The sequence below is a fragment of the Lactuca serriola genome, chromosome 6 (genome assembly GCF_051521515.1).
Source record: "Lactuca serriola cultivar US96UC23 chromosome 6, Lser_US96UC23_V15, whole genome shotgun sequence".
Classification (NCBI taxonomy): domain Eukaryota; kingdom Viridiplantae; phylum Streptophyta; class Magnoliopsida; order Asterales; family Asteraceae; genus Lactuca; species Lactuca serriola.
In genome coordinates this window covers 42,125,698-42,142,243 of record NC_136413.1, presented here as the reverse complement: position 1 = coordinate 42,142,243, position 16,546 = coordinate 42,125,698, and the positions used below count along the sequence as shown (strand labels likewise).

General features: G+C 36.8%; 2 protein-coding genes across 4 annotated transcripts; both read left to right on the top strand.

The window, feature by feature from the left end:
• Window positions 1-11,183: 11,183 nt before the first annotated feature.
• LOC145059690 (MLO-like protein 6) lies at window positions 11,184-14,054 on the top strand. Its single transcript, XM_079007499.1, has 13 exons — window positions 11,184-11,300; window positions 11,407-11,679; window positions 11,789-11,905; window positions 12,066-12,126; window positions 12,276-12,364; window positions 12,458-12,532; window positions 12,627-12,721; window positions 12,804-12,853; window positions 12,940-12,980; window positions 13,060-13,233; window positions 13,317-13,352; window positions 13,454-13,521; window positions 13,619-14,054. Exons 1-13 carry the CDS (start codon window positions 11,184-11,186, stop codon window positions 14,052-14,054), a joined length of 1,632 nt encoding a protein of 543 aa, XP_078863625.1.
• A 410-nt stretch (window positions 14,055-14,464) lies between these two features.
• Window positions 14,465-16,546, top strand: LOC145058751 (pre-mRNA-splicing factor ATP-dependent RNA helicase DEAH10-like). 3 transcript variants are annotated; one of them, XR_013686493.1, is made up of 3 exons: window positions 14,465-14,819; window positions 15,535-16,015; window positions 16,109-16,546. XR_013686493.1 is itself a non-coding variant. In XM_079006648.1 (3 exons), exons 1-3 carry the CDS (start codon window positions 14,758-14,760, stop codon window positions 15,896-15,898), a joined length of 261 nt encoding a protein of 86 aa, XP_078862774.1. In that variant the 5' UTR covers window positions 14,466-14,757; the 3' UTR covers window positions 15,899-16,546. The 3 variants fall into 3 exon arrangements, 1 of the variants encoding a protein (XP_078862774.1); XR_013686494.1 differs by having other exon boundaries at window positions 14,466-14,819; window positions 15,535-15,724; window positions 15,798-16,546; XM_079006648.1 differs by having other exon boundaries at window positions 14,466-14,819; window positions 15,535-15,724; window positions 15,890-16,546.

Below are 16,546 nucleotides of genomic sequence, written 5' to 3'. Positions count from 1 at the left end.
GTCAATAAACTCCTCTTGGAAAATGGTACTCACCATAAGTATCTTGTCCCTACACCCCGCAACAGAATGGTCATGCTGAGAGAAAGCATCACCATATAACTAAAACTGGCTTAGCGCTTTTTTTAATGTTCTTGCTAAATTTTGGGTGGATTCTTTTTCCTCTGCCACCCACATCATCACTCGTTTTCCAATTCCAGTCTTAGCCAATAAATCTTCGTTCGAGCTTTTATATCAATCTACTCCAAACTACACTAATTTCCATGTATTTGGATGTCGTTTTTTCCCATGCTTGAGGCCTTATTGGTCTCATAATCTTGAACCAAGAAGTATTGAATGTATTTTTATTGGCTACAGTTCTCACTATAAAGGTTAAAAGTGTTTAGATCCGACAACAAGTCGTTTGTACATCACTCTTCATGAACGCATTGATGAAGCAAATTTTCCCTTTTTTGGCAAGGCGCCAAATATTTATCTAGCGAAATCGTTTATGGTCGAATACAATGATGGAACACCACAACCCACACAACCTTCAATCCCAACACCATCTAAATTTCCACCTAACTACCTCAACAACCTGTGTCTTACATGCCTGGTCCCATGTGATAAAACCACCTCACCATCTGCAGCACCCAACCCCTTGGCGACTACGTTTGGTGAGTCTAATGTTTTTGTTCATTCTATTGAGTTTGATGCTTTTCTGTAAGCCCAAACGCATCTCCTGTGGGTCCAACGATTTCATCTCCAACACCGCTAGTTGTTCAGGCTCGTGATCCTTCTAACACATCTTCACAACACTCAATCAGAGCTCGTGGTAAGGCAGGAATAGTCAAACACTCAAACTCAAGCATATAGTTAATCTTCTCACAGTAACCATAAATGGATTGCATTCAACCTTATTTGCAAAAAACATTCCTAAAGGGTTTAAATCTGCTTTAAAACACCAACACTAGAAGGATGCTATGTCAGATGAAATATTGTCTCTTCATCAAAATAAAACATGGACACTCGTTCCACGGCCGAAAGGCTTAAATTTGGTTGGCTCCAAATGGGTATTCGAACCAAATTTCATTATGATGGATCTATTGATCGTTATAAGGCTAGACTTGTAGCAAAGGGTTTTACTTAAGTACTGGGATTTAACTTTTCTCCTACTTTTAGTCTCGTGATTAAGGTTGCTATATCTATTGCAGTTACAAATCATTGGGTTCTTCATCAACTTGATGTGAAGAATGCTTTCTTAAATGGCCATTTATCTGAAACCGTCTTCATGGAACAACCACCCGATTTTGTTGATCCACGACATCCAGATTATGTATGTTGTCTCAACAAGGCTTTATATGGCTTAAAACAACCACCAAGAGCTTGGTTTCAATGCCTAAGATCTTTTTTGCTCAAGCTAGGTTTTCAATGCAGTCAAGCCGACACCTCTTTGTTGTTTTTCAACAAGAATCTTGTCTTTTATATCTTCTTGTCTATGTTGACGACATCATACTTAACGGGAGTGACGAGACTTCTATTTATCGTTTCATTAAAAGGCTACATCGGGAGTTTGCAATCAAAGACCTTGGCAAGCTAAATTACTTTTTGGGTCTTGAAGTCACATATACTTCTGATGGATTGTTTCTAAATCAATCTAAATATGCCCATGATATTCTTATCCGTTCCACTCTCATTGATGCTAAGCCTATAGCTACCCCTCTTGCTACACATGATTTTTTTAGAAATGGCATACCTTATTCAGATCCTACACATTATCGATCCTTAGTTTGGGTACTACAGTACCTTACCATCACTCGACCAGATTTATCATATGTTGTAAACCAAGCTAGTAAGTTCCTTCATGCTCCAACAATTGATCATTTTTAGATGGTCAAGTGCATTCTACAATATGTAAAGGGCGCCCTTTCTTATGGTCTTCATTTTTCTTGCCCTAAATCTGCATCTTTAATTAGCTACTCCGACACGAATTGGGCACGTTGCATTGAAACACGACGTCCTACCTATGGTTATTCAATTTTCTTTGGAGGTAACCTTGTTTCTTGGAGTGCAAAAAAGCAACCGACGGTCTCTCGATCAAGTTGTGAATCTGAGTATTGTGCCATGGCAAATACCGATGCTGAACTTATTTGGATCACCCATCTTCTACATGATCTTAATGTTATGTCCTCGGTTTTCCCTACCATCTTATGTGACAACTTAAGTGCCATCTTCCTTAGCCAAAATCTGGTTGCTCATCGGCGAGCCATGCGCATTGAAATTGACTATCATTTCATATGGGAACTCATATACAATGGAAAACTTCAAACGAGTTTCGTCCCCACCAAACTTCAAGTTGCTGACATCTTCACCAAGCCTCTCGCCGGTCCCTTATTTGCACATTTTCGTGATAAGCTTCGTGTTGGTCCACCACCGGTCTCACTTGAGGGGGGATAACTGGATATATTCTCCATGAATATATTATTTGATTTATTCCTTGTAATTATCCATTGATTGTATATTCATTTTATACTTGTACCGTTGTTTCTATTTAACCCCAAAGTCAATAGAATATACAACACGTTGAAAATTATTTTTTGTCAATTGTTGAAAATTATTTTCGTCAATTGTTGTTGTTGTTGTTGTTGTTGCTGATGCAGCTATTGTTATTGTTGTTGTTGTTGTTGAAATTACGTATCGCGCATAGGAAAACGGGTGTAGGAGTTGGATTGGGTTACAGTTGCTAATGAGATGTTTTAGCCAGCTTGGTATGTGCTAATCTGGTACGTTTATGTTTAGATTGCAATACATGCTCTAATACAACATCATGGAAATAAGGCAGTTGAAAGACACTTATAGGGAATCATAACTCCAATGGTGTTGAGGATGATACTAATTCATTTTTTTTTTGTAATGATATCTTTCTGATTTTCTGATGAATAGGTTGTGACATTTCATGCTCACGATAACGGTGTTTATAGAGAGTGGGTGTGAGAAAGAACCATAAAGTATCCATTTGATATTCCAATTACTTATGTGATGAATTAATCAGTTAAATCTTACGGAACAAAATTAGAACCACACAAAATTAGTCGTTCAAATTATGTCACATCCATTACACGAAATTTCATTTTGTAACAAATTATAATTATACCATAGAGATAATAAACATTACACGAATAATCTTTATCACGATTTAATGGGTTATTTTCCGATAGTACTATGTTGTGCATTAGAGTATGTATGTGTTTCCTGTTAGCACTTAGCAGCTTAGTGGATCAGTGGGATGAGTTGCTAGTTGTCATAGTGGACGTAGCGCATGATAAGTTGGAGTTTTTGGTTTAATTATAACGACATTATGTATCATCAATTATTAAAAGAATACATAATTCATGTCGTGTTGTTTGTCCATTATTTGTATGTCCCAACTTTCCAATTATGTTTTTCATCTTAGTTAGATTTGACTAACATTGTGTATATTCAATATAGTTGATATGATTATAAATATAAAGGCAAAATATATAAAAGATATTAATTTTTTTTTTTTTTTTTTAAAAAAAAAATTTTGACACAGTCTTATTTTTTTCTTACAATTAAGACATTAAGTTTTAACAAATGTTTGATTTTGACTTTAAATTTTTAATTAATTTCAATGTTGACCATTTGACTGGTCAACCTAGTTTTCAGATGATGTTGTATGGTGACATGTCCATCTATGATAACATGATGCTGACATGATATGATGCGCGTGATATTTGTGGTGAGATTACTTTTTGAGTGTTAATATATATATATATATATATATATATATATATATATATATATATATATATATATATATATATATATATATATATATATATATATTAAAAAAGTCTCAAGTTAGCAACAGTGAATTAGGTGTTTTTTTGGCAGAATTCGTCCTTGGTATATTTTGTTATGTTCTGGATTTGTTCGTAGCCATTTTTCTTCAGGGCAATTTATGCCATTTTCTCCATTCTTTGTCGACACGTCTTGTAAATTCTCAATTCACCGCTTCAGTTGTCCAATGGTTTTGCTCCACCGACGTTACTTTAAGCTAACTCCATCATAGGTAAGTTTACTTCCACCCGGTCACCGATCCACCGCCTCCTCCTCCTCATTCTTTCTAATCGCTCACTTCCACAGCTTCTCGCTTATTCTGTTTTCTCCATCGGCTTCAGGCGTAACATCAACAAACTGTAGTTCCTATTTCGTTGCAGACCTATCGACCCCAATCTCCAATTTGTTTCTTTATTGTGTTACTGTATTTTCAGGTTTAAGCCTCAAATTTAGTAGTTTTGTGCTTCGTCGCTTTGAACTATCAAGAATGCAAGGAGCAAGCAAAGGTATCTATACCTCAACATCTGCAAAGGTATATATATATATATATATATATATATATATATATATATATATATATATATATATATGTGGGTGTGTGTGTATGTGGTATCTGTTAAGAATCTCATTCATTGAAGTTTTCTATGTTTTCATGTTATATAGTTGACTAATTGCCTGAACTTATAGATATTGACGTTTAATAGTTGACCAAAATTATGAATTGAATTTCAGATCGATTTTATGAATGCGGGACTGATTCAGGTATTAACCAGGTAGGACCAAAAAACATGGCTAATTTTCTTTATACGGTAGTCACTTTCGAAAATATGTGTATTACATGCCTTAGAATTGTATTTCTGATAACAAACAATGAAAAATCACTGTTAAGAAGCTGAAAGCCTACACGTTTTATCTTTTATCTTTATTTATTTATTTTTTGCTTTTTGTATGTGCTTCTAACTATTTTTTATTTGACAAGTTAAACTTGTGAATCTTTAATCCCCGAGCTAAAAATGTGAAACATCCCAAAAACACAGTCTGAAAATTTCGTTTAATTTAATAATAAAAACCATAGTCGATAAACCTCATATAAAAATGATAAGCAATGTATCTCAAAATATCATAACAACTGTCAAGTATATCAGAGTATAAACATTCCAGGCTGAACAAATGGTGTGTGCACTGCAATCTTCCCGAACTCCTCTTTTGAAAACTGAGTACCTGAAACCAAAACTGAAAACCGTAAGCACAAAGCTTAGTGAGCTCCCCCAAACTACCACATACCATACAATAACATGTAAACACATACTGGGCCTTGCACACTGCATCGGACCCAAGTCCGGAAACTGCATCGGGCCGAAGCCCGGACTAACTGGGGCCTTGCCCCCTGCATCGGACCGAAGTCCGGAAACTGCATCGGGCCGAAACCCGGACTAACTGGGACCATGTCCCCTGCATCGGACCAAAGTCCGGAAACTGCATCGGGTCGAAGCCCGGACTAACTGGGACCTTGTCCCCTGCATCAGAACGAGGTCCGGAAACTGCATCGGGCCGAAGCCCGGACTAACTGGGACCTTGTCCCCTGCATCGGAACGAGGTCCGGAAACTGCATCGGGCTGAAGCTCGGACTAACTGGGACCATGTCCCCTGCATCGGACCAAAGTCCGAAAATTGCATCGGGCCGAAGCCCGGACTAACTGGGACCATGTCCCCTGCATCGGACCGAAGTCCGGAAACTGCATCGGGCCGAAGCCCGGACTAACTGGGACCTTGTCCCCTGCATCGGACCGAGGTCCGGAAACTGCATCGGGCCGAAGCCCGGACTAACTGGGACCTTGTCCCCTGCATCGGACCGAGGTCCGGAACTGACTGATCATAGCATAGCATAAACACATATCAACAAGTATAAACACATATACTGCATACTGCATCGGACTGAAGTCCAGAACATATAACACATAAACATGCTTGAATCATAGAGACACCAAGCACACTGAACTATTGCGTCGGACCAAAGTCCGGAACTACTGCTAACTAAACGAGCCGGCATTGTGGCCGTAGACCCGTTCCTACTGGAAGGAAACTCACCTCACACTGCTGAAGTCCCGCAGACTCCACCCCAGCTGCTGGCTGACAGATTCCCGAACTGTCATCACCAAATAACACCCAATTAATAATTGGGTTCTAACACATAACTAAAAATACATGCTTTGGATAATTAATACATTACCCCTAGCTTGGCTTACCCAAGCCCAAGGCCCAATCCATAGGCCCAAAGTCAACTAGGGGTCAAAGCCCAACATATGGCCCAATTTTCCAAATTGGTCCCAAACCTCTACATGGACTTCCCTTAAGGCCCAATTGATCAGTCCAATCCAACATGTATCATTCTAGGGCCCAACATCATACAACCATCTAAGCCCCAACTATGGCCCATCTATGGCCCAATTTTACAAATTGGGCCCAATCCTTCATATGGGCCTCACCCTAAAGCCCAACTAATTACTCTAGTCCATTTGATTATTCTCGGATGGCCCAACACAAAGCCCAAGTGAAATTAGGGTTTCACATCAAATGATAACTAGGGTTAAGTGTTTCTTACTTAACCCATTAAGGACTTAACACACTAGGGACTTAATCCATTAAGTCCATTATTGCTTAGATTAATTTCTGCCAATGATTATTATTTAATATTCACTTATTAAATAATTCTCGTGTGTGTCCTGATAATTTCTCAAATATTAGGATTTTCTCAATTAGCCCATTAAGGACTTAGTCCATTAAGTCCTTTACTCTATTAGATAAATGACCTGGAATAGTTTGGGCTTAATTCACAATCCAATCCCAATGGCCCACAAGTGGGCCCAATAAGTCTAAGGCCCAATTACTCACAATTAGGGTTTTCTAAATCCTAATTAGGGTTCCTCACCCAAACGTGGCCCAATAGGCCCAAAATTAACCTCTAAGCCCATTAGGGTTTTGCTTGTGGGGCACCACCCACTACCACCTCAGGTAGTGGTGGTAAATGGCGGCACACGGCGGCGGCCACCACCCTAAGGTGGTAGTTTTCCATATCTTTTCATTAATCTTTTGGAAATTACAATTACAATGCTTTATACACACACTAACTAACTAACACACACACACAACCACCCTAGTGGTGGTCGGCGGAAATTACAATTACAATGCTTTATACACACACTAACTAACTAACACACACACAACCACCCTAGTGGTGGTCGGCGGTGGTACAAGGCAGCAGCCACACTAAAAAGGCAGCACAGCGGCGGCTTTCGCGATAACAGCCACCACCTCACGGTGGTGGCAGCGGTCCTCTTGTTCCCCACTCGAACAACGCACATACACACTGAAAGACACCCACAACTCACGAAATGAACCATTCTGAAACAGTGGTGCAACCGAAAACCACCATCTCAGCGACAGGCGCTGGTCGGAGGCAACAATCGACCTGACGGCGGCGGACGACGGGACATGACTAAGGTCTAGCGCTGAAATGAAGGATGAGGAGGAATCAACAGCGCAACTACGAAGGAGAGTGTCTGTTCGTCTTCATTGACGGCACAAGGGCCACAGTCGTCGCTGGGAATGGCGGATGCGGCGGCAGCACTCCGTTCTCGATCTTCGACGGTCGTACTTCGGCTGAAATGTCGACGATTGTCTTGGGTCGGCGACATCGGTGGGCTAAGATGTTGCGGCGGCCGGACTCAACCAAGCAGGTGACGGCGAGCACTTCTTCATCAATGGAGGCTGAAGGAAAATCGCATGGTGATGGTGGCTGGAGCAAAGAAATGGTCTCTTAGTTTTAGGGTTGAAGGAAATGACGTGGGGAAGGGATACGGGTATATCCCGTATCTTATTTCAAACATATGATCGGATTATTTAACTTCAGCCCCTCCACCCTAATTTGTTTTCAATCAAAGTCCAAAACATACCAAATAGACCCTGCCCACATAAATCTTTACAAATTGCATCCAAAACTTACCTTTTAAACCCTGAACCCATAAATTTCTTTCATAACAGATCCATAAATCACCAATAAACCCTTAAGCCTTCAAATCTTTTCAATTTAAGTCCATTAATTACCAAACGCACCCTGACTTCTGTAATTATGACTTTTAACTCCTCAAAACTATCACCTCGCTCAATTATTATTCATTTTAGGGCTTCTATACATTTATTTATTTATTTTATAAACGGGGTGTTACAAAATGATGGCAGGTTTGGGAATATGGTTGGATGTCAAATTTCCCTGATGATGGCCAAAGGCTTTTCATACATCTTTATACAAGAAAAGGTGTTATTTTCTCCTCTAAACGTTAGATCATCATGTCCTGTTGTGCTCATTGTTTTATTGATTTGCAAACCTAAAGATATGTTATGTATCTATGTTTGTTACTCCAGGTCCATGGTTTGGGATGTCTAATGTTTCTTACCTGAATATATATCGAACTATCAATCAACATGGAGTGAGCGAACACTCTGGTAATTAAGTGTCTGAAAGGAATTGTTTGACATAAGACTAAATTTTCAGTTTATATGAATATGACGTTGATGAGATTTTATATCTTGTCATTACTCATCATGCAACATAATTGTTGATTCCTGCTGTTTGATTTAAGATTTAGGATATGAGGATTGGTAGGTTTATGTTTACGAATTAGCTTTCTATATATCTTTAGTAATAATGTTTTATTTCTTAATGTAGATAAGGGTAAAATGGTCTTATCTTTGGAATAGACGAAAATATTAAGATCCCATTTGGAATGTTAATTCTTACAGCTTGAGAAAGTCAGTAGAGCTGAAAAACAATCACCAAAACATTTACTTCGGGTAAAGAAGAAGGAAAGAGCTTCATCCATCACAAACATCCATCGGTTTTTTTCCGACATTATCTCCACCGGTTGAAGTGATGCTCCGTGCACTCGAGGTATGGATATGTAGCAGCTTTTAAATAACAATGTACTTTTATTGCTTTGTTTATAATACCCAATTTGCCCTCATTTTAGTCTTCTTTTATGTATGTGTAACTATACATTTGGTGCTTTTATTTTTTATTTCCAGGGTCATTGGACAAGAATTATTGAGCCAGTAGGGGAAGGCTATCATATAAACCTCCCATTTATGACATCAATGATCCAGATCTGTATATCCCATTAATGGCTTTTTGTAGATATGTTGTTCTTGCTTCGCACTAAGACTTCAAAAAAAGTAAGTATAAGCTTAACCACACTATAGCATGTTATTTTTAGTTACATTGAGGCTTGAGAGAACAAAATTATGACCTGTTTATGCAAAATGGTTGATTTGGTTTGTATTTTATGACCAATGGGTCCAATGGAAAAAGATTTGGCAAAAACTTAAAGGGGTAGAAAGTTGACCAAAATGTTTTGAAATGATTTTTATTCTAATATGTTTAATCAGTTTTTAAGTCCTTTTGTATTATCTTCATACCCTACCTCATAATTAAGTCTGGGGTAGCTACTTCTACTGCATGCTGATCGTAGACATGTGTTATAAAAGAAGTAATTTCAATTTGAATTGTCATTTTGTAACCTTATCCCCAAATTGAAATAAAGTGTGTTTGATTTGAAGATCTATATATTAATTACAACTGCTGTTGGATTAAAAATTAGAATGAATTCAAAGGCTTATTCCTTTGTTATATAATCATTTTTGCTTCTTTGAACAAATATAATTTTTGTTTCTACTTTCCTATGGCTAGGTTGATCTACAAGCAGTGGATAGAACTCATGGAATTTGTCACACGGAGTGGAATTCAATTTTATATATCATGACCAAATCCGTTAAAAAGTGGATGAAACAAAGACAACAAAGTGCCTTTAATAAGAAAAAATGATGACGTGGGTTTTTCCATTGAAGGAGGAAAGTAACTAAAAAAAGTAAGTCTTTTGCTTTTATAAACAAACTGCCCATGTTTGTTGCTTTTCCTACAATTATGACGAAATTGTCCATGTATGTGGATTTTAAGAGGTCTGATGCAATAAATAATAATAGATTTTTATGGCTTGTATTTTCAAAATTTTGTTTTTGTATTGTTAAATTTTACGTTGTAAAAATATTAGATTGACCAAATTGTTGGTTTTGCTACGTTATTATATACCAATTTATGACCAAACTGCCCCTGTATTTTTTGCTACAATTATGACCAAATTTCGCCTGCAATTAAGTTGTCCTTATACCTATGGTGTTTTCTTTTTATTCATCTTTTTGGAAAAAATAGTTTATTTACATATAATAACAACATATTTTGCCTAAAATGTAGAGTACGTTATTACTATGTGTATGTAATGTAACAGATACAATTTCTATTACATGTTGTCATTTATTTCAGCTTTGTGGACGATTTTTATTACATTTCAGTGCAAAAATATGTTGCTCTTTCTTGACAGCAACAATTATAGCAACCTCTATTGTCATTTATTTCAATTTTATGGATCATTTGTCCATCATCTTTCCTACAAGTACAAAATCCTCAAGAACGACCGATAAACGATGACACCCTCTTCGACGCAATGTCTTCCATCGTTTGGCAAATCTAATCACACAGTACTAATTGAAAAACACACACACAGTGTCAAAATCAAAATTTTTCTAAAAACTAAATATCTTTTGTGCAATTTTCCTTTATTATAACATATTAATCCGGATTTGTTGAAAGGTTGGTGATTCTTTGTGGACAAGCTTTTGAAGAGAAACCACCAAACAAGATTGGCATCTACACATACAATGCCACAATCTCATTGCTATTGGTTTATATTTATATATTTATTTGCAATTGTCAAGCCTGTAGTCAAATTGTTCATGGAATCTAATGTGAGCTATTCACACATTTTATGTTTTCCTATCCCTTTTTGTTGGGGTTTGATCTTCAAGTTAATTTGTCGAATTTTTATGAAAAACATAGGATCTTTGGTGCAATTTGCCATAAGTACTTTTTTTAAATAGTTAATAAGATGCTAATAATACTATTGTGACATTTTATCTATTTTTTTCTAAAATTTTCAATATTAACCACAAATGATGAAAGGAATTATAGTATATGTTGTCGATCGAAAGCATCATATTACTACAAGTTAACGGGAGGAATCATGAAAAAAGATCCCTTCAAAGAGGGAGTGTTTTGCATAGGTCACTGAGATCAATGCAATAGTCAAAGTCAAAACTTAATATGTTTCTAATTTTGTCATCTTAATAATATCTCCTCAACAAAAACACACACATCTGCATATATAATCATTAACCAGAGGCTCTTTCATGCATATCAAAATCGCATTGAAGGTCAAGAAATCCTCAAGAACACATCAATGACAGAAGGGATACGAACATTGGAAAGAACACCAACATGGGCTGTGGCTTCTGTCTGTTTAATCCTAGTTACTGTATCAATTTTCATTGAACACGTTATTCACTTAATCGGGAAGGTACTTACTATATACGCAATCCTTCAGCAAACAAATGAGCCCTTTTACGAGTAGTGTTTAATCTAATTTCTACCATTCTTGCCTCTTTTGCTTGATAAATTTGCAGTGGTTGAATAACAAGAGGAAAAAAACATTATTTGAAGCACTTGAAAAGATCAAATCAGAGCTTATGCTACTGGGGTTCATCTCATTGCTACTAACTGTTGGGCAATCCACCATAACCGATATCTGCATATCGAAATCTCTTGGAGATACTTGGCTTCCATGCAGTAAAAAAGACATTAAAGAAATGGATGCTCATCATCGTGCAAATAAAGAAGAAATTCTTGCAAGACGTGTTCTTTCTGCTGCTACTTCCGGTGATAAATGCACATCACAGGTGAATATATATATATATATATATATACGATCATGGAATCTTGACACCATTTCTGATCAAGAAACTCGACAAGTCTTGATTTTCTTGAAAATTCCCCTTCTTTTTGTAGGGAAAGATTCCATTTTTATCAAGGGACGCCCTCCATGAGCTCCATATATTCATCTTCTCGTTGGCTATCTATCATGTGGTTTGTTCTATAATCACACTGGCTTTTGGTAGAGCCAAGGTACAGTTTTTTTCCGTCTTTCTCATGTGGATTAATAGTCCCTAATACATTGCAAAATCAGACCCTAATACATTGCAAAAAATCAAAAACAGAAAACCCATATCTATGATACTATCTCATTGGTCTCCTATACATTAATTACAAATTCTTGTTTGTGTAGATGAAAGAATGGAAGGCATGGGAGATGGAAACACAGACAACCGAGTACCAATATACACATGGTAACGTATATATATAAATCTTTCCAAAAAACGTATATATATAAATATAATATATATTATATGCTCTTTCATCATATATATCCCTCCCTTTCTGTTAACCTCTTCTGGTTTTTTATCATCTTGGGTTGAATCTTTTTTGGTTCTTGAAGATCCAGAGAGGTTTAGGCTCGCAAGAGACACAACCTTCGGGCAAAGGCACTTGAGCATGTGGAGCAGATCACCGATCTTTATTTGGGTGGTGGGTATATCTGAAACAAGTGTTTGTTTAATTGATTCTTATGTACGTAGCCATGCATGCATGGCTAAAATTTTCAATCTTTAATTTTCTCAGGTGGGATTCATACGACAGTTTGGAATGTCAGTTCCAAAGGTTGATTATATGACTCTTCGCCATGGATTTATCATGGTAAAATCTGCTACATTCGCTACCAAATTTTGATGGACTTGGTGAATTTTACTACTTTAAAAATGAATCATGAGTTATATTCCTCTTTTTTCAGGCACATTTGGCACCAAATAGCCAAGCTAATTTCAATTTTCAAAGGTACATAGAGCGATCACTTGAAGAAGACTTCAAACTCGTTGTCGGAATCAGGTGAGATTTTTGTTTTTGTTTTTTATTTAAGTACGATTTATTCTTGAAATTGTTTCTCATGAATTTTGGACGTTTTCCACAGTCCACCAATTTGGTTTCTTGCAGTTTTGTTTCTACTCTTTAGCACCAACAGTAAGCAAATCCTTCCCTTTACTAATCCTTCTACGTTCATCAATTATATGATTCTTTTAGAAAAATTAGTTTCTTATATATAACAGGTTGGAGATCTTATCTATGGCTACCCTTTATACCCTTGATTGTAAGCATCCGTTTTGTTTTGTTTTCTCTTCAATACTCTCAAGTTTTTCAAAATTAACGAATCACTTTATATGCTGTAGATTGTCCTTTTAGTGGGGACAAAACTTCAGGTGATTATTACTAAAATGGGGTTAAGGATTCAAGAAAGAGGAGCAGTAGTAAAGGGTACACCATTGGTTGAGCCCACCGACAACCTTTTCTGGTTCAACCGCCCTGATCTCCTCCTCTATCTCATTCACTTTGTCCTCTTTCAGGTTCATATTTCTGATCATCATTTCATCAGATCATATAATCTTATCTAGACTCTTATATTAAACTTCTTTTTGTTCTTATACAGAATGCATTTCAGTTGGCTTTCTTTGCATGGTCTGGGGTAAACTTAACTAACCCACCAATCTTTACTTGTTCAACTCTAGATTTGTCAAGTTTTTCTTCAAAAGAACTGATTTTTATTTTATTTCTCTATTTTTGGAGTATGAATTCGGCCCAAAATCATGCTTCCACAAGAACAAAGCCGACTTGTGCATCAAGATCTCAATGGGGTGAATGTTCATACTACATTACATGACTTTCTTGATGAATTCCATTTACGTAGTGCTGTTGCTAATATGATCAAGTGATTGTTTCTTGAATTTTCAGGGTGTTTGTACTAATACTATGCAGCTATGTGACTTTACCTCTTTATGCTCTAGTGACACAGATGGGTTCAACCATGAAACCCACTGTATTCAACGATCAAGTGGTTAAGGCGCTGCACAAATGGCACCAGAGAGCGAAGAAGCAAGTGAAACTAAACCGCATGTCCGATACCACAACCCCAGGATCTTCTAGGCCTAGCACGCCATCTCACTGGACTATGACTAGAACCACCAGCATTAATGATTCGTCTCAACGAGTGTTTGAGTTCCATGACACGCTTAATTATGAACATGAGATACAAGCCACTGGTTCGCTTCCTGGAACCAGAAGTGTAGACATACAAGTAGATGGTGGTCCTGCGGTGGTTCATCAGCATAAGATTGACGTTGATTCTGCGGATTTCTCATTTGATAAATACATAGAGGTGCGAAGTTAATTGGACCGAAAAGTAAACCAATTGGTGTGTATGTGGCTTTTGTGCATATATAAGTAGCTAGTTGGAGGGGTGGGCATGGGGATTGCGCATGCCGTAGGTCCTCATATAGTCATACGCAGATAAAACCTACTTGGAATTGATATGTATTTAATGTATACACATTTACATAGGAAAATTTAACATATATCCTTCCAAACATTAAGAATTACGTGTATATCCTTCTAAAGTTTATATATATATATATATATATATATATATATATATATATATATATATATATATATATATATCCAATCCTATAATTTAATGAAATATTAATCCATTTAATATCAAAAAAATATATTTAAAAATCATAAATACAAATAAATTTATCAAAATACTCTTTACATATTATATCCAAATTAAATGGTATTCTTTGTTCTAGAAATCATTAATCAGTCAAAATCGATTCCTCGATCATCCATAGTATCTTTCTCCTCCCCTAAAAATCGAGTTCATCTCTCCCTCCCATCTTCCGGTCTCCCTCACGGCCTCACCTTCTTCCCTCTTAGCCCTCTACCGGCTACCACCACCGGCAAGCTACATCGCCGTCCTTCACGCCTTAAAAAATCCTAACCATTGCAACATCGGTCCGCTTTCCCCTTGTTCACGACAGAAAAATCCTCACCCACACCCCCCCTCCTCTTATCACCGATGGCCATCAATGGAAGTGTCAATCCTTAATTTCAAGTATGTGGGAGCATCAAGCCATAATTTCAAGTATAAGTACGTATTAAATTCATGTCTAATTTTGTATGTGTTGATTGGCTTACAAATTAGGGATTCGCTCAGAAGGCCACGAACTGCGTACCAAATCGTTTCGTGTTTTCACTGAGAACAACCTTTCACCATCAAAAACCGAATTACATCTTTCCCTCACATCTTCTAGTATGTGTCGCCTTCTTCATTCTTAGCCATCTAGCGACTACCACCACCAGTAAGCCATAGCGTCTCCCTGCATGACCTGCTACATTAGAAAAACAGTACACCGACCACTCTTCACCATTGTGACCTAGGTTCATGTTCACGACAGAAGTAGGTATCACCGATGGCCACAAGTTGAAAACTTAAACCTCAACTTCAAGTCCTCAATCACCTCCTAGAGGAGTCCATGATCTCCTCAGACTTGTACTTTCAGACCATGTCCTCTAGCAACCTTAGCACTTTATCTAATTTGAAACACATCAACAGCTAGTAGTTCTGTTGTGTTTCTTTTTTCCGGTGTTTAAACGCCTAAGCTTGATTCCTACATGCCCATGCTAACAAAACTACTAGGTTTAGAATGACATTTGAACACAAAAATTAAAAGCAAGTGGTAAAACATCTCTGCATAATCAATCAAACTAGTAACAGGGGCCATAGGGTCTACTGCGCTTCTATTTTCTTGTTGGTACTTATTAATTTTTTTTAGCTCTTGACAACTTCATTGTGTTACTATTAGATACATTTGGAGGCGGGACATGGTATTTATGTATGGTGAAGAAGAGATTGAATCTATTGGATGTCTTGTGCGTGATAATCTTAAGAAATTACCTGAAGCCATTCGGAAAATCTTAATCTTGCCATTGTTCTCTTCTCTTCCATCAGAAAAGAAAATGAGTTTTTGCACCTATGTTGGTGGATTCAGAAAGGTACACTAGTAACTACACTCCTTATTAAGAAATTCTATAAAACTAGCTTTGTTTTGCTTTTCCTTTGTACCAGTGAGAGATTGGATGGTCAATTTAGTCTCCATTTTAATGCAAAGTGCAAATTTGGTGGTTCATTTATTCTTTTCCATCTTCAATTTGATGTAGTTGCAATAAAGATGTTTATTATTAGATTACTTGAATGCAAATCTGATTATGCATCAAAGCACGGAGCCAAAGATGGTCTTTTTATCGTTACATTGGTATGGTTGGTCCATAGTGTAACAAAAAAAGGTAAGAAATTAAAAATACACCTGTAATACTTTTTTATCGTTACACTGGTATGATTTCTCTATAGTGCAGACACTAATATTTTTTTATGTTTAGTGAGACTAAACGAATCCTTATACAATGTTAAGAGTTTTGGATAAATTTATTTGTCGACAAAGGAATGGTAGACACCTTGTATTGTTTTGGGTCTTGAGAACATCAAATATCCGAATGCAAATTGGAAATCAAGGAGCTCTGGTAACAAGGTGGAAAATGAGGCTGACTTATCACTAAGATTTCATCTACATGAAATTCTGGTAGAAAGTAATGAGGCTGTCCCCGAAATAAAAGCAAAAAAATTAGTAGGGTGTTATTTCTGTAAGAATTAGGAAGACATTTCATAACTAGAGTGTTATTTTGGTGTTGTTGCTATTGTTTTGTCAAAGTAGAGCTTTATTGTTTTAGAATTTTATTTTCTTTGTATTGTAACTTTCCCAGCATTATGCTGTTTTTTTATATTTTAGCAATTCATAAAAAAATAAAAGTTTTAAGTTA